The 24882-nt window shown below is 30.5% G+C and overlaps 1 protein-coding gene across 1 annotated transcript; it reads right to left on the bottom strand.

The window, feature by feature from the left end:
- Positions 1-367: 367 nt before the first annotated feature.
- On the bottom strand, positions 368-3010 carry MYB108 (myb domain protein 108). The gene is made up of 3 exons (XM_022037821.2): positions 2532-3010; positions 1545-1674; positions 368-1296 (listed from the first exon to the last, which is right to left on the bottom strand). The coding sequence occupies exons 1-3, from the start codon at positions 2770-2772 to the stop codon at positions 633-635; spliced, it is 1035 nt and encodes a 344-aa protein (XP_021893513.1). The 5' UTR covers positions 2773-3010; the 3' UTR covers positions 368-632.
- Between the last annotated feature and the right edge of the window lie 21872 nt (positions 3011-24882).

Below are 24882 nucleotides of genomic sequence, written 5' to 3'. Positions count from 1 at the left end.
TATGGTAATGATGTAATTAGCTTTCGAAAGAAATTGGTTAATGGCCAATTAAGAAGCTGGATGAGACAAGAAATGTGGTTAAGCCACGTTTGGGGAGGTTGATTAGTGAAAGAAGCTTTTTTGTTGTCTTCTAGAAACTTTTTATTGGATGTGTGACTTTTAATGTTCTGGTTCAGACCCCGTGGACAAATTGTTTCTAAAGTAGCATGACTTATATATGCTTTTAAATTTCCTATTTTATAAATTTCAATTATTATATATTTATATATAAGTAATGGTGGATCCACCAATTATTATTATGCACATATTTTAATTTATTATTATTTAATTTATGCTAATTAAATAAATATTTGAGCCAATAAAAGTATCAATGAATTGATATACGATATAATTTTTAAATAAAATTAAAGAAAAAAGCTCACCTTACAAACCAAAAGAAAATAATTCACAATAATCTAAATAATCAAACCTGATCAAATTCACAATTGAATTTCCCTAGGTTTAATTATGATATAATCTAGACTCCTCTGTCCTATCATGAAATCCTGTATGTATATATATATATATATATATATGTATTTTTTGGGTTTTCAGCTAATTGAATTTTCCTAAAACATCAATAAATTGAGTTTTCACATGTTGAATGGTTGTTGTGAAAACCATGCATCATCAACATTCCAAAGGCTGTCCAGGAAGCTCCAAGAACCATTATTATTACTGTTGTGATTCGGCTGGCAGTCCATCTGATCGAAACCTTCAAACCCTAATCCGCCGTTGAAGTAATTCCCGCAAGTACTGACCAACGACTCTGAGTATCCAACTTCCCCGCCGTTGTTAGCCTGGAAATAGTTATCCGTGTTAGGGTTATCGTTAACCGGGATAGTATAATAGTCCGTCAACTCCGATCCCGGCGATACCTGCGCCCCAAACGACTGCTCCGACGAAGACGCCGCCGTGCTCGAATTCTCCGGCGTGTAACTGGGTGTCCCGTAGTGGTTATTATCATTGTTGTTCGTCGTGAGGATCCCAGAACCGCCGGCGAATTGTTGAACCGTACCGCCGTCGATGTTGTCCGCCGTGGAGATCAAACGGCGGTGATCGTTTCCGGTGGCTGCGGCGGCGGCTTGAATGCGTTCGACGAGGCGAGGCATCCATAAGTAGCGCATAGTGTCCTTGAACTGCTTGCTGTTGACGTCGCATTTGAGCTGCTTGGCGTGTTTCTGGACACGGGTTCTCCAGTAGTTCTTTATCTCGTTGTCTGTTCTTCCCGGCAAGTGTTGAGCGATTTTTGACCATCTATACACATATAATTAACATTAAATTAATTTATAAATTACCCAATTCATTATATTTATATATATAGTTTCAAAACAGTACAGAATTGATTAGATGATTGCTGTTGGTGCGAAAGATTCAGGTTGACTAACGGTGTTTTCCTGTTCTTACAATGTGGGTAATTGACGTCAATCTATACTAGTATATATATAGATATATATATATATATGTGTGTGTGTGTGTGTGTGAGTATAGATGTAAGTAAGTACCTGTTTCCCCAACGAGAATGGAGTTCGAGAATCAAGAGTTGTTCTTCAAGAGTGATGTTTCCACGTCGAACATCAGGGCGGAGATAATTGAGCCACCGTAATCTGCAGCTTTTTCCGGTTCGTTTCAGACCTGTTGTATACGGGGTCGGACACGAAATTAATAATTTTTTTTTTTTTTTGGGTAAAGTTAATTAATTAATTAATTAACTAATTAATCAATATTATTACCACTAATGGTTAATTAACAAGAAGTTAATTAATTCGTACCTTTAATTTAATGAGTTAGTGCTTTTTTTTAAATAAAAAAAAAAAAAGCTTTGTGGGAGAGTTTGAGTAGTACAAAACAACTCTACTGGAATGTGTTTGTGCTTTCAGCTTTATTTTAAAATGAAAATCTATTCAATATCTTATGTACGTACGGATCCTTTTGTATCTCATTATTCTTCAAGTGGAATATCATATCAATTATCATGATCGATAATATTATCTCCCTAGTTAATCTCCTGGCTCTATATATATATATATATATATATATTTGTATGTATGTATGTATGTATACCTTTTCCCCTTAAACATGTGCAGCTTTTTCTCTTCTTTTCTTTTTTTTTTTTTGGCTTAATCTTACTACATGTACTCGATTATCGTATATGTACATGTATAGATCGCCAAGTACATGTGAAGAAGAATCAATTAGGAGAAGAAAAAGGAAGACTTGTAGGTTTTCTTCAGTGGGTATATATACATATGTGTGTGTGTGTATGTGTATATGCACACAAATGGAGGAAAAGGTCATTTGAATGAGCAAAAAGGAAGCTGAGTAATGGGCTAAAAAGCTTTAATCAAAGCTCTAATCAAGTGGGCAACTTGTTGTTTGGCTCTTTTCCAAGAAAAAAAATTAGAAAGCACACATGAATACATGATGGGTAACATATATATACAGATATGTGTATATATATAATTATATATATATATATATATAACAATTACCTGCACAGCGAGCGAGGGAGTTCCATCTTCCTTCGCCATGGCTAGCTATGTAATTGATGAGCTTAAAGTCTTCTTCAACAGTCCAAGGACCTCTCCTTAATTCTTCCATGTCTTCTTGATGATCGTCATCCTGATCATCATGATTAATGCCTGTAATTGTCTTGTTGTTGTTGTTGCTGTTACAGAATCCTTCCACGATCTCCATGCCACCCTCTAATGGAGAAAAAGACTGATTGAACATTGAAACGAGAGAATGGTCTGTTTGTCTGTGTTTGTATATATAGACACACAGACGGATTTCTTGTTCTCTATATATATATATATATTGGGTGTGTTTATATAGAGAGAGAAAGAGAGAGAGAGAGAGAGAGAGATGAGGATAGGGGATTAGACAGAGAAGGTGGGTTTTTATAGATAGAGAGTTGGATAGGTTTTGAAAATGGAGAAAACTGATTAAACACTAGAAAATTAATAAACAAAAAAGAAAAGGTGGCTCGTGAGAAATGAGGGAGGAAGTAGAGAACAAGCCGCAATATAAACTGGGTCTGCTGGGTATATAATAAAATATATACATATAGTCGAATAATATAAGTTAAAAAGGTATGTAATGATAGTAATTGTGTGTAGTGAGAGATTTTTTGAAACCTTTGACGCTTTGACTTCTCCTTCTCCTCCTCTGTGTCTGCGTCTGCGTCTGCTTGTGCGGGTGTGTTTATCAGTTCCGCGGAAGTGCTTTTAGTTTTCTTTTTAACTTTTAGAAGCTTATCCCCCTCTCATGTTCAACTACCGAATTATCTCCTACTATAACTTTTTATTAACGAAATTAAATGTATTTTTTTTTTATAAAAAATGTATTTTGAAATTAAATGTATTTTTTTTGATAAAAAATGTATTTTCATATTTAAGTATCGAATAATTTTTAATAATTTTTTATTAACGATATTATAAATATTTCTTAACTCTTGTACGACGAGTTTTTAATCTTTTTTAAAATTTTTACCTCTACTCGTACAAAAATAATAATTTTTTTTGTAAAATTCAAATTTAAATTTTAACTATTAATTAAAAATACAAATTTTAATTTGAATCACCAATTAAATTTTATTATAATATCTATTGAAAATATATGAATAAATAAAATATTTAAAAAATTCACTAATATTATGGACAATGGTGTATAAAAAAAATTATAATTATGTGCATTAATTAAAATTAATAAAATATACTACGCCATTTATATGATAAAATTTTGACATAATAATATTTCATTCGGTCTCAGTAAAATCTACGTTAATACTGTCTATTTAAAATTATATTCGTCATATAAATTTTTTCAATTACGAGCGCGGTAATATATTAGTTCCTTAATTAATAAAATTTTATTATTTTTAATAAATTATGATTTAAAATATTAAAATTATGGTAGTGTAAATAGAAAATATACTAAATTGCTATTTTACAACCATGAAAAATAGCAATATCCTAATACAATAAATATGTACATACATACATATATATATATGTACGTACGTATTTGGGTATATCATAATATGTATTTTAAACAATGCCATAAATTTCACTTTTTGGTTGGTCCATTGGGGGATTCAATAGACCAAATAGGTCACCCCCTGCTCTACAATTGCCTTTGTCACTATGGCCGCAAATTTTTTTTTTTCTTTTAACTATAAAAATATCAATTTACGAAATTTAATTATCACGAAATAATTATTTATTCATTCGTAATAAATTTATTTATCGTAATTTCATTAATATATTAATAAATTAAAATTTTACTTCAATTAAATTAAATATAATCAATAATTTATAATACATTAATAAAGTGATAAATTTTTATATTTTTAATACAATTTTAACTCGTAATATTATAAATTTTTAGTATAATTAGAATAATTATTATGTTTAATTTATTTAATTTTTTAATAAGCTTGCCCTCTTCTTCATTCTTAGAGCTTGGGGCAGCTGACCATTATAAGCTGTAATTAGTAGGACGGCATTAGTAGGCTTTACATTGATTAATTATTACATTAGGTTAATTAAGGAGAGGTTTATGGAGATGTTGGACCAATCCTTATCCAAGATTAGGATTACTCAATATTAATCATAGTTGCTTTTAATTATTGTTCCCCCAAATTTAGGGCATTTTTAAATATACATATATATATATATATACATACAGGCACGTATATATATATGTATATATTGATGACCAAGTTGATTAATTAAAGGGTAATTGCAATATTTTCTTCTTGCATGTCATTAAATTAAGCTTTAATTTTTGTACTTATATTAATTAAAATATAAAGATGACTATAATTTCAAACTTGTAACATTATTTTAAATTTTATTTAAGCAATTATGTTTATTAATTAAAATATAAAAATAACCATGATTTAAATTTTTATAATATTATTTTTCTTATTTTTTTAATTATGTTTTTTTTTTTTAAATGAGAAAAGAAAGTTAAATTGTGGTGAAGTGGTGAAAGTGCTTAAAAGTCTAAAGTTGTACTTTTAATTAATAAATTGTCCCTTACAATAAGGTTTAATATGCAATTTAGCAATTATGCGACCACGTGAACTTTCCTTTTCCCTCATAGCCCACAATATATACATATATATATATATCTATATATAATATATACATACACATATATATATATATATGTGTGTGTGTGAGATCCCCCTACGTGTCTGTGTGACGTCATCACTCCACGACAATTTTTTTTAAATGAGATATATTTGGAAGGAATAATTTAAAAAATAAAAAATAAGGATCTTATGTTATTTTTTTTATAATAATTATAAAGTGCTCCGAATTTTTTATTTTTTATTTATAATAATTATAAAAGTTCTACAATTTGAACTTAAATATTTTCTTTTAATAATTTTCAGTGTCCAATGATTATTTTAAAAAATCAAATTAAAATTAAATGTTATTTTCATTGATAAATATAATATTTTTTTGCAGAGATTTAATATAATTTTATAATTACAATTTTACAAATATATTAGTAAGATATATATTAAATCATATAAAAGTAAGTATTATAATTCGATTTCAGTTAACATATAATATATTTATAAAATGATAAACTTAATATTTTTAATGTGATTTTATAAATTGAATCCAATTTTATAATTACAATTCTATCGATATATCAGTAAGTTAAATATTACATCATATAGAATTAAGTATTATAATTCGATTACTGTTAACATATAATATATTTATAAAATGGTAAATTTAATATTTTTAATGTAATTTTATAAATTAAATCTAATTTTATAATTACAGTTCTACCGATATATCAGTAAGTTAAATATCAAATCATATAAAATTAAGTATTATAATTCAATTACTGTCAACATATAATACATTTATAAAATGATAAGTTTAATATTTTTAATGTAATTTTATAAATTGAACCTAATTTTATAAGTACATTTTTACTAGTATATTAGTAAGTTAAATATCAAATCATATAAAATAAAATATTATAATTTGATTACTATTAACATATAATACATTTATAAAATAATAAATTTAATATTTTTAATGTAATTTTATAAATTAAATCTAATTTTATAATTATAATTTTACTAATATATTAATAAGTTAAATATCAAATCATATAAAATTAAGTATTATAATTCGATTACTATCAACATATAATACATTTTTAAAATGATAAAATTAATATTTTTAATGTAATTTTATAAATTGAATTTAATTTTATAATTATAGTTTTACTAATATATTAGTAAATTAAATATCAAATCATATAAAATTAAGTATTATAATTCGATTATTGTCAACATATAATATATTTATAAAATAATAAATTTAATATTTTTAATTTAATTTTATAAATTAAATCTAATTTTATAATTACAGTTCTACCGATATATTAGTAAATTAAATATAAAATCATATAAAATTAAGTATTATAATTCGATTACTGTCAATATATAATATATTTATAAAATGATAAGCTTAATATTTTTAATGTGATTTTATAAATTGAACCCAATTTTATAATTATAATTTTACTAATATATTAATAAATTAAATATCAAATCATATAAAATTAAGTATTATAATTCGATTACTGTTAACATATAATACATTTTTAAAATGATAATTTTTATATTTTTAATGTAATTTTATAAATTGAATTCAATTTTATAATTATAGTTCTACCGATATATTAGTAAGTTAAATATCAAATCATATAAAATGAAGTATTATAGTTCGATTACTGTTAACATATAATATATTTATAAAATAATGAGCTTAATATTTTTTAATGAGATTAAAACTTGTGATTTTTTTAAATATATTCTTATTAATTAGTAACTAATACAATTCCGAATAAAATAAGAATCACATTAATTTAATTAATTACTAACCCATGAGAGAACATAATTCTCTCCAAATGAAGCATAAATTATGATGATACGATTCTGATTCTTATTTTATAAATTATCATTTTCCACTTAATTTATAAAATTCTCTTTTTAGAATATATGATAATTAGCATAGTTAGTGCACAATAATGATTATGATTCCTTTTTTAGAAAAATTAATTTATTTTATTATTAAATTATACACTTCTTTCTAAAATAAGATATAATTTTGGTGTAAATAATTAAAGGGTATTCAAGATTATTGAAATAATTATGATTAAAATTGTATATGTTTGATTTAAGAAATAAATTATTATATGTTTGGATATAGTTAAAGCATATAACAAGTTATATTAAACTTTATTAAATTTACTATAATATATAAAAATCAACATACTTTAGAACTAAAATTGTTAAATTTTTTATATCTATTTAAATAAATTGTTAAAATAATTTTTTAATTAAATTAATATCAATAGAAAAATAATTTAATAATATTATGAATTAAATTATAATAAAACAAATTATAAAAATTACCGAATTTCAAAGTAGCTCAAGTGTGAAAAGGGGTTTACGTGAAAAGGGAGGAGGTGTAGATTGGTTCCAGCTAGACTCACTTTAACTCTCAACTGCTGAAAATTAATTAATTAATTAATTACTTAATTAATTAATTAATCAAGATAATTAAATAATTAAATAACATTCTGTATGTTTGACACGTGTCTCCACCACACTAATTATCTCTTTCTTATCAACCTTAAACACCACTTTAATTATTTTTAAATTCATCCAACCCCACCAAATAAGCATATGTATATATATATATTATTTTTTATTATGATATTTTTACGGAATTTAAAATGAGGGTTTATAGTAAATTATTTTTAATATTCTATCAATTATTTTAATTATACTAGTTGAAATTAATTAATATCTAAAATAACTCTAATATATATGTATATATATATAATTAGAAATGAGTTAAGATATTGTTCGGTGAAATATAATTAGAAATTTAGGCATAACAGCAACAGAATCTAATAGCACCACCACGTATATATACATACATACACACACACACAAACACGGATACGTGTATATATATATATATATATATATATATATATGTATTAGTGTATAAAGTTGTACTAATTAATTAAGTATACGGAATTGCATGTGTAATGGTATGTTGCACGTATACCAAGTTTACCACCATTTTCAAACTTCCAACTTGTGAATCACATAGGTAAATTCAACTGGAGAAATTACAAATGCTATATATATATATATAGATATGTTATATGAGAGTGAATCATTGAATATATATATATATATGGGGTTTGATGAGAGTGACAACATCCATTGATTTCCTCGTCTTTTTTGTCAAAAGCTAGCCCGGGTTTTTCTGCTTTATTGGCGTTGACAGTTGACATTTCCGGTGGACGGTGTTCATATCCATATATATATATATATATATATATATATATATACACACACAGAGAGAGACACACATATACAACACACACACACACACACACGCATATATAAGTATATATAATCTTGTTTGTAAGTTTATATTTGGCACCTTATGATTTGTTAAAATCTATGATTAAATAAATTATCATGTACTAAATTAAATTATTATGACCACCTTCTCTGTATATCTTACACGTCTTTGACTGAAAAACATGTATACATACATATATGTTATATATATAATTTTTAATTGTCATTTTCTTTTGGTTAAACCCATTTGTTTGACCCCTTTTAAAGCATGCGTATTTACTTCTCACCAATCTTAATTCATGTTACATATATATATATATAAAACATATTATATGTTAGGTATATATATATATATATATTTATCTTGAAACTTTGACAAACCATCTATATTCTCCTAGTAGAATAAAGGAAAGGAGACACTCCCCAATAATTGAAAAATATATATATATATATATATACATGTGTGTGTGTGTGTTATTTTAATATAATTAATTAAATATTATAAATAAAGTGGTGAGAAAAAGTTGTTCCAAGAAAATTAATGATATCAATCCATTGAATCTAACATGTTTATTGCACAATCAAACCAATTTTGGAACAACAAAAAGGACTTCTTTTAAGATTTATGATATATATGTATATATATACACACACATTTTTGTATTTGTGTGTGTGTGTGTGTGTATATATAGATACCCTTTACTTTATATACATGTTTTATGTTAATTAAATAGTGAAATAAGTTAAACCACATATACAACTAATCTCAATTAGAAGAAAAAAATTAAGAATTAATGAATGGAGCTCTCTACAAGTCATCACTCTCAAAGGTATCATATATATATATATATATATATATCTACTTTTGTATGTATAATATATTATGCCTCGTGGGAAAACATGCTAACTGAACTAGTAACATGTAAATCCAAATACACAAAAACTAAGCTAGTTTATGTCTATATATACGTACAAATATATATATATATATATGTATGTATATGTATATGCATATGTACATATAAAGAACAAAGAAAAAAGCCGCCAAAAACATCAAAGAAAAAGAGGAGCATGATGTCTCATATGTTAGACGCACGCATGCAGCCTTCTAGATTTAAAAATAATTAAAACTAGGTTTAAGAATTAATAAAGAATATGCTTATGTCCCCCTTATATATACATACATACATATATATATATATATATATATATATATCTATATATATATATATGGTCTCTTGCCAATTGAATAAAGTTAAAGCTAACAATGTTGGTTTCTAACTCTACAACACTACTTTCCATATAGATTAATGTTTAATTTATAAGATATAATTAACTAATTAATTAATTAATTAAAATTTTATATTTTATGATCGTTATTATTTTATTATTATTAATATATAAAATTAGTATTAGAACAAAAAGACAAATTTAATTATATAATTTTATGTCGTTCAGTTTAATTGAGTTCACATTGAAAGAGTGAGAGACGGGTTACGTAGGATGTCGTGGTAGTACATTGACACGGGTTAAATAAATCAACTTAAACTAATTTAACTCACTTATAATACATTGACTAGTTATAGTTAACGAGATTATTATCGAAATTGTATTAGAATTATGTGTAAGAAATAGGTTCGAATTCAATAATGTGACAAATTGAAAACGATTAGCAATATGAAAAGAACTTAAGAAGTGTCATTTTGGTGGAGCCATATATATATATATATATATATATATATATATATCCAATTAGGTGTAATATAATGTAATGTAATCACATAATGTTAAGACATGTGTTACCAAAGGGGGACCATTTTAACATAACCCTTTTGGTCAAACCTATATCTCTCTCAAATTTTTTTTTTTGGTGTAAAAAATCCATGTAATTAAATACCCATGTTAATCATGTTTTATGTAATATTCGGATTCAAAATTTAGTCCGGGATTAATTTTAACATTTTAAAATATATAAAAATTTATTTTTTGAAATTAATAAATTTTAATTTAATGTGAAATCATAAAAAAAAAAATAGGTTGTAGATGAAATTAAAAATAATTTTGAAAAAAAAGAGTAAAAATTTAAGTTCGAAGGGTATTTTTGAGATAAAAATCAGAAATTAAGGGTCATTACGTAATTTTAAAAAATTGTACCACGTAAGATTGTCCAGTCAGCAGTCTCGACGAACCGGAACGCGTCGCGTGGCAAGGCACGCTGACTCGATGCCACGCGAGAGGCTACGTTGGAGATTCGCATGTCCCACGATCAGACGGCCCAGACGTCTTCCCCCGCGTGTGGACTGTCCTGATTCATTGCCTCCTCAAGTGCAATCAGACGGTCGTGATCAAATATAATGAATGACTCAAATTTGCTTCATCTTTAGTCGCGATCGGACAGTCGAGATCAAACGTGATGAATGATTTAGATTTGTTTCCTCCTTAGTCGTGATCAAACGGTCGAGATTAAACTCAATAAATAGTTTAGATTAATGCGAAATAAGTATAAATATTTCGCATCACACATAACCTGAACCATAGGCGCCAACTCCCCTTCAGAGAAGGGAGCCAATCGTCGCCTGCTGCCGCACTGGAGCCACATCTGACGGCCAAAAAAGGTAAAAAATTCTTCTACCGCTCGGAATTCGATTTTGAGCACTCATGTGGCCATATCAGAGCAAAACAAACAGCAGTTGAGTTGAAAATTACAGGTGAAGCCTGACAGCACCGCCGCGGGCAAAACCTGCAACCACCTCTGATGAGCCACTTTCCGTTTCCAATTTTGTGCGATTTTTTCACCGTTTTGTTTTTCACAGGATGACCGAAGGAAAATGCCTAGCCGCGAAGGCAAGCCAGCGGAGCAGCCGCACTAAAAAATTCTACCACCGATAGGTTTCTGTTTTTTGATTTTTTGGGCCAATCGAGGCTCCCTAACGTGTTTTTTATTTTTCATAGGTTGCTTTTGGAAAACTTGTAATGATATGTATCAAATAAACGTCTTTATGTTAAATGTATTTAATTAAAATAAGAACTAAATTAGTTATTTTTCTGATTTTTACAAATTTTAAGTTTTTCATATATGTGATTAGTGTAATATTTTTACTGGGCTAGTATAACTCACCATTTCATTAACAATTTCAGATCAAGAAGACCAGGATCAAGATCCCGATCAGAAAAAGGGTTGTGAGTAATTCACCACCGGAACTCCCTTCAAGCACTAGTAAAACCTGTTTTATGAAACTTATTTTGTAACACCCAACATTTAATTTAATTTATTTTTATTTTATTATTATTTTTTTTATAAATATAATTAATTATTAATTGAATTTATTTTATTTTACTTTGATTTAATGAATTTAATAATAATAATAATAATAATAATAAAAATGGTAAAAAATTAGTTAAGGATTTAATTGAAAAATATTTTGAGAAAAAAGGGTGAAATTTATGATTTTGGAGGTATTTTTGAAAGAAAAATAAAAAATCGGAGGTCAAAACGCAATTTAGAAAAATTACGGCACGTCAGATGCCTGGTCAGCAGCCCCGACCAACCAGGACGCGCCAGGTGGCAGAGGCGCTTACGCGGGAGGCCACGCGGGGGGAACCACGTGGGCGATCTGGGTGCGCGCGATCGAACAGCTGAGATCCGTACCCGCGCGTACGGACGACCCAGATTTAAAATGCGCACAGACAGCCCAGATTGTATCGCGCACGGACGATTCAGATTGAATCGCGATGAATGACGTAAATTCACTCCCTATTTAATCGCGATCGGACGGTTCAGATTAAAAACGATGGATGGTCCATATCAAAAGTGATGGACGGTCCAGATTAAAAGCGAATAGGTATAAATAACCCCATTCGTACCCAAGCTCTAGCCCTAGCTGCTAGAGCCCATCGCTGGAGAAGATAATCAAGCCACCGGGGAACCTACCGCCGCCACTCGCCGCTGCACCGGAGCAATTTTCGATCGTCAAACGAGATAAAAATTTTTCCTCTTGCACGAAATTCAATTTTAAAACTATCCATGGCCAAATCAGAGTGAAACAACTGGTCAATTGACCAAAAAATTCCGCCGAAGCTTGGCGACGCCGCCATGGGGTGTTTCGAAAAATACCTCCAATTAGGCCCTTTTCGATTCTCGTTCGATATAATGTTTCCACTATTGTGATCACCGTTTTCTTCCCTACATGTTGACCGAAGCAAAATACCCAGCCGCAATGTAAGCTGGAGGAGCCTTCGCATCGAAGAGTCCTACCGCCGGTGAGTTTCGATTTTCTACGTTTTTTTGGCCCACCAAGGGCCCTAAGTATGTTTTCTCGTAGGAGTCGATGCATGTTTCGCTGAATTCGGCCGAAAACAGCCAACTTGAGGCGGGTCACTGCCGTGGGCAGCGACGTTGTTGCCATAGCACGGCAGAGCCGCCGTGCTGGAATTCTGAAATTGGCTGAGTGGGGCCTGAGTATGATTTTTGGGTTATTTGGGACATGTGTAGGTACCGTAAGTGCATTTCAGATCCCGAAAAAAAATTCAGGGAACTCAGGGACCGCTCATAGGTGCAGTAATTATTTTGTTTTTAGTGTCAACTCATGTAAGGACCCCTCACCCTATTTTCTATTATAGATGTAAAGTTTGAATAAATAATAATACGACTCTTTGTACAAGTTAGATAAATATGCATAATTAATTACGGATTGCAAATGGAGCCCAAAATCGGACATTACTTTTTATTGATTCCAGTTGATTTATTTTAAAGTTTAAATGCATGATGGTATCTAATTTATCTACTCTATAGTTTTAAATGCATGTATTCTTGTATTATTTGACCAGTGTGTAATTTTTAGATTTAAGATATGATTGTATTACTGTATGCATGTTCATTATTTATGTGATCGTGTTTAATTTGGTAACGGAGATTAAGGATAAACAGGAGAAGGGATGTGATCTAATAAACAGATAAGATGACAACCTCACTAGATATCCTGAGAGATGGTGGACGAAGCGGATTCATAGAGAACCCTACTGTGAACGTTGTCTCATATCGGACGGGATATGGAGACTTGGTCATTTGGCACTCATACCGGACGGGGTATGAAAATGACCCGCTTCACCCTCATATCGGACGGAGTATTAAGGTTTAATGTTTTGACGCTCATACCGTACGGGGTATGGGAACGGCCCTGGAATTAAGATTATTAAGGAAAATGGTTCATGTGTAGCGGAGACACCCCTATGGATTCCTATATATACTAATAGGCTGGTGAAACGAGAAAAACGGTAATGATTAATTATTGTTAATGAATATGAATTTATGATATGTTCTATGTTACTGATTGTGCTTGAAGTTATGATATGTATGATGTTTTTTTTTATAGGTTGTTTCCACAGATTCCCCAATGGTAAGTAAAAAGGGAAAATGATTTTATTTTTAATGAATGTATTGGTTTAAAATTGTGCTCCATTGGTTGTTTTTGATTTTCTACCAACTTTTATTTATGTACCAGCGATATAGTGTGATGTCCTTACTGAGATAGTATAGCTCATATCATATTTAACCATTTTAGATCAGGAGGACCTGGTTCCTGAGCACGATCCACAAGAAGACTGCGAGTAGAAGGTAGATACTTTATAGTTTCCTTTATTTTTTTCATTTTTCGTATTTCTTTCAAAGAATTTATTCCGTGATGTTTGATTAGTACATTTAAGTTATCGTGTAAGGGATATTAATCTTAACATTTATTTTGCTTCCGCACTCAAATTATTATATGCATTTCCTTTTAAATTTTCCGGGGCCGTTACTTATTTATTCGTTTTTCTTTAATTACTATTATATTTAAGAATGAACATTCTCATATCCCTATTGAACGTTATAAACTATTGTGTAAGGAATGTAAACCATAACTTTATTTTTCGCTTCTGTATTTAAAGTATAAATTCATTTTCTTTAAGCTTCCGGTCCTTTACATCCCGCGTGGCGCCGACGTCAGCATGTTTGACACGTGACGTACTTCGATTCGACGTCCCAAATGACAGAATTTTTTATTTTTATATTTTGACCCCAATATTTTCAATTTTTCTTTTAAAAATATCATCTGAACTCAAATTCTCATTTTTTTTCTCAAAATTATTTTCAATCTCGTCTGTAATTGATTTTTTCTCAAAATTTCAATTAAATAAAGATAAAATAAATTAAGTAATTTAATTAAAAAAAATATCTTGGACCGCTTTTTCCACGTCCGGTTATTACAATATTTTGTTGATATATATAGCATTATAATTCTATATTTATGTATAACTTATTTATTCACATATTTAAATTTATTTGTCCAAAAAATATAATTTAAATATTCACAAATCAATAGACGCAAATTTCGCAACATGATGATGCTAAAAGATGATGAATAATAACTGTATGAAAGTGATGAGGACAAGAATTAAGGATAGATTTTGATTGTAATGTGGACAATTGTGTCCATGAAAAAGATCGAAACTATATCTATATATGTATGTATGTATGTATGTATCTATCTATGTATGTATCGATTATATATCTATAAAGAGAAACGACTCGAGAAATGAAACCATCTTTTGTCTAGATTCAATGGCCCCCTCTCTCTCTCTCTCTCTCTCCGCTTTGGATTGATGATCAAGTCTACAATCGAAAAGGACTTGCCCACGTTTTGAGTTTTAGCTTTTCTTTATATATATATATATATATATACATATATATGCTTTTTTCAATATTAATTTTATAATCTTGCGTTTAGGGCTATAATTGTGCCAAGTTTGTTTCTAAAATAATTCGGATTTTTTTAGACATAAAAAATTTGTGAACATGTTTCCTAGTAATTGTAACTATCACAAATATATATATATATATATATGCGTGTGTGTGTATATATATATATATATTCCAGTATTATGCACGTTCATATATCTATACACGTAAATATATTCTCGGGTTCCATTTTAAGCTTTAGTTTTAATCAACCCCTTAAACATATATATATATATATGTGGTTAAGGTTAAACTTTATAGTTTTAGTACTTGTTGAATTTAATTAAACCGACCCTTAATGTATCAACATGATTCAAACTAAGCTCTTTCTCTCTCTCTCTCTCTCTCTCTCTCTATATATATATATATATATATATATCAATACAATATTATATACCATCCACACTTTGATGAAAATATTTTTCTACCGAAAAATAAAAATATTTCTATTGGAAGAAGTTAGGTAACAAATTATATTGGGGAATTAGCCAAAAATGTATAAGATATATATATGATATGTAATATATATATATATCACATATATATATATGTTGAAGGATATTATAATTTTTCCTCAAATATAGCGAAAACAAATTAAACTACCATGTGGGCTTTAATGGAGAGTGGAAAATTAATATATATACACACACACACACATATATATACATATATTAGTCAAGATGAAGACTGAAAAAAAAAAAATCCATATGGTCCCAAATTTGGAAAAAAAAAAAACAAAGTTGAAGAATTTATTACATGGTCTTGATATTTTTAATTTTAGTAATCATATTTATATTGATTTTTTTTTAAAAAAAACTATATTTATTGATTTCGTTTTGTTAGAAGTTAGAACAGATCGTATTCGAACATGTTTATAGAAAAGAGAATTATTGCGCTGATCTTTTGATTTTCGGATCCTCCTGGACCCTACTTCCGTCATCAACTTTTTGCCGATTTCGTCCAGAAACGAATTCGTTGGAATGTCTTAATCTAGAATGTGCAATATTTAAGTTTATTTTTGTATACTCTTTTTTTAATAAAAAAAATAATAACATTTGTATAATTAAAATTATGAATGTTATTGATTTAATCATAATTAATTACGTAAATTGTGATTTAATTTTACATATCAAATAATTAAAATTTAGAAATTAAATTAAAATATAATAAATTTTTAGTGAACATAATATTAGTATAATTTTAATAAAATCTTGCATATTTTGTCTAAGTTTCTCTTGATCGACTTAAAATTTATTTGACGTATCATTTAATTGTAATTTTTACATTTCAAAAATATTTTATAATTGAAATTTAAATAACTTTTGACAATAATTAAAGACGAAATATGTTTTCGACACGTTAATTTTATTAAACATAAAATTCTTAATTTTTTTTAAAAAAATAACATTTTTATAATTATTTTTAATAAATGCTAAATAACTTTTAATTAAAAATATTTTAAGATTTAAAAGTACAAAATTAAATTATGATTAAACACTTACTTAAATATATAGTTTCAACACCAAAAGTAAAGAACTTATATAAAAATCAAATTTTATTTTGTTCACAATTGTGCATATTGTCCTAATTATTATTAAAAACCAGTCTCTTAGAGAATTTGACTAATAAGATTACAAGTCCAAACTTACTTCTTTATATATATATATATATCCAAACTTACTTCTTTATATATATATATATATACACACATACTCACAAACATATATACATACATATAAGTAGAACTCAAGGTAACTCCTCATACCCACAAACATATATACATATATACATATATATAAGTAGAACTCAAGGTAACTCCTCATACCCACAAACATATATACATATATACATATATATAAGTAGAACTCAAGGTAACTCCTCATACCCACTAAATTATCTTGACTTTTTTTTTTCCGCCCCCTAAAATCCTTAAACTATCAGTCATGAGTTTATTCTAGCAACTGATCAAAATTAAGCTAAACAACACCTATAATATATATATACATGCGTGCGTGTATAGTGTATACACCAGTTATAATCGATGGAGTAGAAAACTATGTATGAAGAAAGTTTGGAGTGATTTCAGAATAGAGATTTTCTGAGTCTGTAAATACAGTGAAACAAACCAGTCTGAGTTTATAAGGATGAACACACTTATACGAGCAGCATATATATATATATATATATATGTATATATATGTATATAAAGTTTAAGAGGGGATTTGTCTCACACACAATTAATTAATTATGTAGTTATAATAATAAGACTAATAATCCCTCCAAAGTGAAAGCAAGGCGATAAGACGCGCATGTGCTTTGCTTTTGTAAGCATCAGAGACATTTTGCTGGGTAAAAGACAAGCATTATAATGCATTTAGTTGAATCTAATTATGTTAATTAATCAAAATTAAACTTTGATTCCTTTTTTAAGGACAAGAGAATGATTTAGTCTATTAATCTTTTTCACAAGTAATAATTATGCTATGCTTGGGTTTAAGACACTAATTTTCATTATCATTCATTTTCTTAGTGGTAATTATATATATATATATATATATAAGTTGGTAATAATAGATATAATATATATGCTTATAAGAATCCTAATCATTATAGTTTTCATGTAACTCAATTTATTAAGCTTCTTAAACTACCAACCAAAATTTAAGTAGTTGGTGATGGTGGTATCTCTTTTACCCTAAGTTCAACTTTTATTGGTAAGATTCTAAGAGTAAAATTATAAATGCAGTATATTAAGGTTATTGAAAAAATTTAATTTCAATGGGTAATAAGAAATTCAAAATTACAAACTTTTTGTTACATTCATTGGTGTTATAGGGATGAGGGTGAGGTTAAGGAGGCAAGATAGTTAGCCTACTTCAATTTCCTAATGAGAAATTTTTCTTTAATAGATTGTTAGACCTACAAAAATTCTTAACTTTTAAAAGACGTTTTAGGCTTTTCCTGTAAAGGCCCGCAATTACTTAAATAATAATATTGAAATTTATTAGTTTTATAGAAGTAATTTAGAATTTGGAGTTACATTCCTTATACAGTTTATACCCAATAAAGTTACGAGAAATTGAAAATCTGTGTGATCAATCTCCGCTACGTAACTGGGAAAGCGGGAGACAATTTTTTTCCTAATTTTCTTATTGGTCAGGATTCGGATCTTAATCGTCATGATCTGAAATTGTTAATAATAAGTGGGTGAACAACACTAATTTAGTAAGAATATCAACACTTTACCACTCATACGAAGAAAATTAAAAATTTGTAGAAAGCGTAAAAAAACTAAACAAGCTTATCTTTATTTCTTAAGTAAATTCATTTAACTTAAAAATATTTATTCTCCACTCACCTTTAAATTCTCAGATACCATTTATAAAGGAAAAAACCAGAATAATAATTCATATTCTACATTTTAAAATACCAACAGTAATCAATATTTACCTTTTTATTTACTTACCGGTGCTAATAGGAGTCCATAGGGGTTCTCACTATACATGTACAGAGTATGTATTTTATTAATCAACCGATCATTCCTATACCCCGTCTGACAATGAATGCCAAACACATCAACGGTTCAATACCTCGTCCGGTAATGAGTGTAATAAAATAGTTCCCAACTCATTCCGGTATGGGATTCCTCAGCCCCGTCCGACTTAAGGTAACGTTCACGAGAAGATTTACCCTATGTATCAGATCCGTATACCGTTTTCCATGACACCCGGTAAACCCTTTTAATTTTTAGCACGTTGGATACACATACTAGTCCTTATTACCATGTAGCCATTAAATACATGAAACACTTACATTCCAAAATTACAGGACAATATAACGATCTTTTAAAAGGCAATAAAATTTGATACTCAATAATTCAAGAAAACGTAATTAAGACATTTGTTTCAAACTAAATTAACGGATAAGGATGAAAATAGTGAAATAAACTAAATAAACAAGAAAAGATACTAAAATCGATAAATTAAAGTATATGAAGTAACAGTAGGTAAGTAAAACAATATAATAATAAATAGACAACATATATAAGTTAGAGACAATTATATACTGATCGATTACTGGTTCCATCTGTAACACTCGAGTCCGGAATTTGGTATGAGATAAATTTTTTCAACTTATATAAAATATAAATATAACTAAATTTTATTTTAATTTAATTTATATTAAATTTTTGAGAAAAAATGAATTAGGTACGAAATTGAAAATAATTATGTGAAAAATGAGTGAAATTGTGAATAATTGGGTGTTTTTGAAAAAAAAATTAAAAACAGGAAGTGAAATAACAAAAAGAAAAAATATGGCTACGTGGGATGTCTAAGTTAGTAGCCACGACGAATCAGCATGACACACTACATGGCTGAGACGCTGACATCGGCTCCACGTGGGAGGCCAAGCAGGCGATCAACGTACCTGGGCAATTCGACAGTCCAGATCACATCCCGCGCACACAGACTGCTCAAATATGTTTCTCCCTCAAATGTGATCGAAAGGTCAGATTTAATCTAATCATGTGGCTCAAATTCATTCCCCGAATAAGAAGGATCCAACAGATGGGAGAGGGCCACATGTCTCCGCACGGATGGCCCAAATCGATTCAGAGAGGGCATTTAAACATCGCGTTCAGGAAACCCTAACCCTTGCTGCATCAGTCTCTGTTGGAGAAGAAGAAGAAGAGGCAACCGAAAAGAAACCAACTGCTTTTTGCCGCCGTATCAGAGCCACTGCTGACGCCGAAACATGTAATTTTTTCCTCATTTCTAATCAGAATTCAATATCGAGTCTCCCCATGCCCATATTGGAGCCAAAGAGTCGACGGATGAGCTACAAACCGCGTGTAACGCCTGGAAAATATGGAAAAAAAAATTGATTATTTTATTTTAAATATTTTAATTAGGTTAAAAAAAAAGCGCCACGTCAGCAGACCAAGTCAGCAGTCCTGGCCAACCAGGACCTGCCACGTGGCAAAACCACGTCGACCGGGGACGGGCCACGTTGGCGATCCGCGTACGCGCGATCGGACGGTCCAGATCAAGCGGGCGCACGGACGACCCAGATGCAATCGCACGAATGACCCAGATTCAATCAAAAACGGACGGCCCAGATTAAAACAAAATGGACAGCTGAGATCAAAAGGCAAAAGGGTATAAATAGAACCCCCACACCTGACCACAAAAACCCTAGCCGCCTGCCCTCGCCGGAGAAGACGAACCAGACGCTGGAGAAGCCGACCACCGCCACCCGCCGCCGCACCGGGGAGATTTTCGACCGCTGATCGAGGTAAATTTCATACCTCCGACTTGTTTTTCCACGCTGATTTCCCCTGGGGCCAAATCAGAGCCAAAATCCCGGCCAAACGGTCGAAAAACACGGTCGAAACCCAGCGACGCCGCCGCGCCCCTCCTCGATTTTTGCCTCCGATGAGGCCCTTCCCGGCCTCTGTTTGATGCAATTTTTATATCACAGTGATCACCATTCTTTTCTCTACAGGTTGATCGGAGCCGAATCACCAAAACACGAACCTCATCGGAGAGCCGCCGCACCCGAGAGCACCGCCGCCGGTAAGCTTCGGTTTTTCGTAATTTTTTAGCCCCCTGAGGGCCCTAGGGTTGTTTTATCGCAAGGACCGATGTAAGTTTGGCCGAATTCGGCCGGAAACGGCTGAAAACGGCCAAACCGAGGCGAATCGCAGATGCAAGCGGCGGCGCCGTCGCCGGAGCACGGCGGAGCTGCCGTGCCGGAATTGCGATATTGGCCAAAAAGGGGCCCTGGGCCTAATCTGGGATTTTTTGGAACACGTGCAGGTACCAGTAGTGCGTTTCAGTTCCCCAGAAAAAATTCAGGAAAAATTAGTGACAGCCTGTAGGCGCACTGTGAAGACGTGTTCGGACCCCGAAACGAGTAAGGACCCTTCACCCTATTTTCTATCACGGTATTAAAGTTCAATAATGATAAAACGGTATTTCTTGAATCAACGAATGTGTGAAATTGCTTAAGGTTGCTAATGGAGCCCGAGTCTAGTGTCTTTGTCGGTTAACTGTTATTTGGCCTATTTTACAGTTTTAAATGCAGTATGAGGTTTGATGTTTTCATTTTATAGTTTCGTGTGCATATTTTACTGTTTTATTGATTATGAATTGAATGACTGAGATACTGATGCTGTATGTTGCCTGTTTGGCATAAATTACTGTTTTGCTTGTTTGTGTGTGAATTGATGATGCTGACTGAGGAAAAGGAGAATGAAAGATTATGTAAATTGGGAATTGTATAATGTGGTCAACCTGACTAGATATCCTGGGAGATGGTGGACGGATCGGGTCCGTAGGAAACACTACCGGGATTGTGGTCTCTCATACCGGACGGGGTAATGGGGTTTATAGTTTTGGCGCCCATACCGGACGGGGTATGGGGACGACTCTGGAATCTGATTTCAAGTGTTAAGGGTTAACGGGTAGCGGGACCCCTATAGATCCCCATGGATACTAGTGGGCTGGTAAATGAGGAAAATATGTTGTGTAATGATTGAATTACAAAAGGCGTGATAAGTATTATGTTATACAGTTTATATATGATTTCATGATGATGATAATGTTATTGTTTTCGTATTCTGTTTTATGAATTTTACCGGGGTAAGTGGATGGTGAAAGATTTATTATTGATAAAAGAATTTGTTGTAAATTATGCTCCATTGGTCTTTTTGTGTTTTCTACCCACCTTTACCTCCGCGACGGTGAGATATCGTGATGTCTTTACTGGGCTAGTGTAGCTCATTCCTTATTTAATCATTTCAGATCAGGAAGACATTGTTCCCGAGCCCATTCCGCAGGAGGACGACGAAGGGGACGCCTAAAGACTCCATAGTCATATTCGTAGCTTTTACTTTCGAGTTTCTCCTTTAGGTAGTTTGATCTTTTATATTTTGTGAGCACGTTTTTGGTTTTAGGGTAAGGGATGTTAATCAAATTTTTTTTGACTTCGCTTCCGCATTTGATATTTTTGATACACATTTCATTTTAAATTTCTGGGGCCGTTACACCGCGAGCTAAGCTCGGTTGAGCTGCCGCGGCCAAAACCTAAAATCCTCTTTGATGACCCCCTTCCCGTTTTCCGCTTTACAGAATTTTTTGACCACCGTATTTACCGTCCTTCTTTGGTGCAGTTTAGCCGACTAAGCTGCAAAGGAGGACCGGTGAAACCACCATACCCGGAGACCCTCTCACCAGTAGGTTTTGTGTTTTTGCCTTTTTCGGCCAATCAAGGCCTTTTAACTCGTTTTTTTCGCAAATGTACAGGCAAAACTAACAAAAAATGGCATAAACTAGTCAAAACCGAGTAGGCTAAAGTGAACCGCCACTGTGGGAGGTGGAGCCGACGCTGGAGCACGACGGTGCCGCTGTGTCGGAACCCTTAAATTGGCCAAAGATGTTTTTTAACTCCTATTTTGGCCTTTTGATGTATTTTTGGATATGTGACGGGTTTTTTAATTTTCGTATAAAAAATTCAGGAAACTCATGCGCTGCCAGGAGGTGTAGTAGAGAGCACGGTATTTTGAACGCCGATCTGTGGTAAAAATTCCTCACCATTTTTTTTGTTATAGTAGATTAAAACCCTAAAAAAGATTACAAGTCACTAGTAGAGTCGAAACCAGTCAGTGCGTATTTGCCCTGGTTTACTATTTACTTTTTTCTGTATCGCTTAAAATACTTACTATTTTGTTGTGTGCATTGAATTGCTAGTTTAAATTACTTTCTCGGTTGTTTAGTTTACCTAACTGCATAGCTCTCATGTTTCTTGATGTACATATCGTTTATTTACATGACTTACAGTTGATATATAAATATGAGATATTGACATGTAAGTGGTAATTGGTTAATGGTGTAAATCTATGTATCAAAAGCTTATTGAGAACTTTGGGAAGGGGTGGACAGACCTGATACATAAAGAACCCTACTGTGAATATTTTCTCAGTCGAACAGTCCCATATCGGAAAGAGTTTTGGAGATATAGTTTACCATCATATCAGACGGAGCATCAAAACGATTGTGTTTGGTGCCTATTACTGGACGGGGTATGGGAACTACCGGTTAATTAACAAATTTAAATATTAGATTCATGCGTAGGTGGACATCCCTATTGACCCCCAGATGTACTAGTATGCAGATAAAAAGAAAAGTTGTTGTTTTTGTTACTTATATATGAAATCATATTGTTATATGATTTATTGGCTTTATAGGTCGATTTTGAAAACTCGTAACAGTAAGTGTAGAATAAAAGATTTTATACTGAACGAATTTACAGAAATTAAAGGCTCCATTAATTATTTTATAATTTTTACTAATCTTCGATTTTTCGTGTCAGTGATAAGTGTTATATTCTTACTATTCTAGTGCAGCTAATCCCTCGATTTAACTATTTCATATTAAAAAGAATAAAATCAAGATTCTGAACAGCAGCCCACGGACACTGGCCGCGTTGTTGACGTTCCGTCCACGTAACCATACTTTTGAAAATTTTATTTTTTCCTCAGTTTTGTAGATTTCTTTTCAAATAAGTCATCTCTTTTTTTTTTATTTTGGTAATAATTTTCGAATTTTTTTTTCAATGCACCCAAAACTCAATTTTCATAAAAATTTCATAGAAATTAAAATTTATATTATTTTAATTTATTTATTTTATTAATTTTAAATTATTTTAGGCCAAATTTCTGGAGCTGAGTGTTACATAAATTATTTAAAATATGTCAAAAATGCATATAACTCAAAAAAATTAACAAAAAATTGAATTTAAAACTCTTTGAAATTATTATTAAGATAACTTTTTTCATTAGGCTCGGGGTGTTACAATTTCAATTGATTTTCGATCTTAAAGACAGTTTCTTCAGGTGTAGTCTAGTTGGCAATAAGATTCATGGGGATTGAGTAGCTTTAGGAGATAAAATATTAAAATGCAAAGCAATTATCTTATCAATGAAGTATTGAGGGTTAACTTTAGTTGTAATTCCTCATGTTGCATGTGCTTGGGAACTAGTGTCAAGGAAATTGGAGTTTAGACTTCGCAAGATAAAAAATGAGACATCTCTTATTTTGAATTTGGATAAAATTGATTGAATTAGTACTGAATGATTTATTTACCTTCTATATGACTTTATTAAAGGTACTCGAAAAAGTTGCATGCTAGCAGAGAGATATTAGTCCGAATTTTGTTGTCAAGTTTCACATGCTCTTTTCATTAGGTTAGGGAAAATGACTATATGACGGCTTCATCTTAGGTTAAAAATATATGGTTTTTATAGTTTGTATTAGATGAAATTAAAAGTTTTAATTATTTCTCAAAACCATGATTTTCATCTATTTAATAAAACTCGTGAACTATTTTACTCTATATCCCATTTGATTTGATGAAATAATGTTTGTTTCTTAGTCTAATTTAACTTTTTGCCATCCCATTGAAGTTTCTCTTTACTATCCTTGTCATACTCTCATTGGTTGTCTAATATAATCTATGAGTGATTCCCTGCGTGGAGACGTGTTTGCTTATAAATCACTACATATACTTTATTCTTTTGTCTATTTTTTACTTTTTATATTGTTGTAAGCAATATTTTGTTATCTCTATCGCACTAATGTCT

This window comes from Carica papaya, chromosome 5, assembly GCF_054855325.1.
Source record: "Carica papaya isolate Zhongbai chromosome 5, ASM5485532v1, whole genome shotgun sequence".
Lineage (NCBI taxonomy): Eukaryota > Viridiplantae > Streptophyta > Magnoliopsida > Brassicales > Caricaceae > Carica > Carica papaya.
Note: the sequence above shows the minus strand (reverse complement) of the source record. Positions and strands in the feature narration are given on the sequence as shown.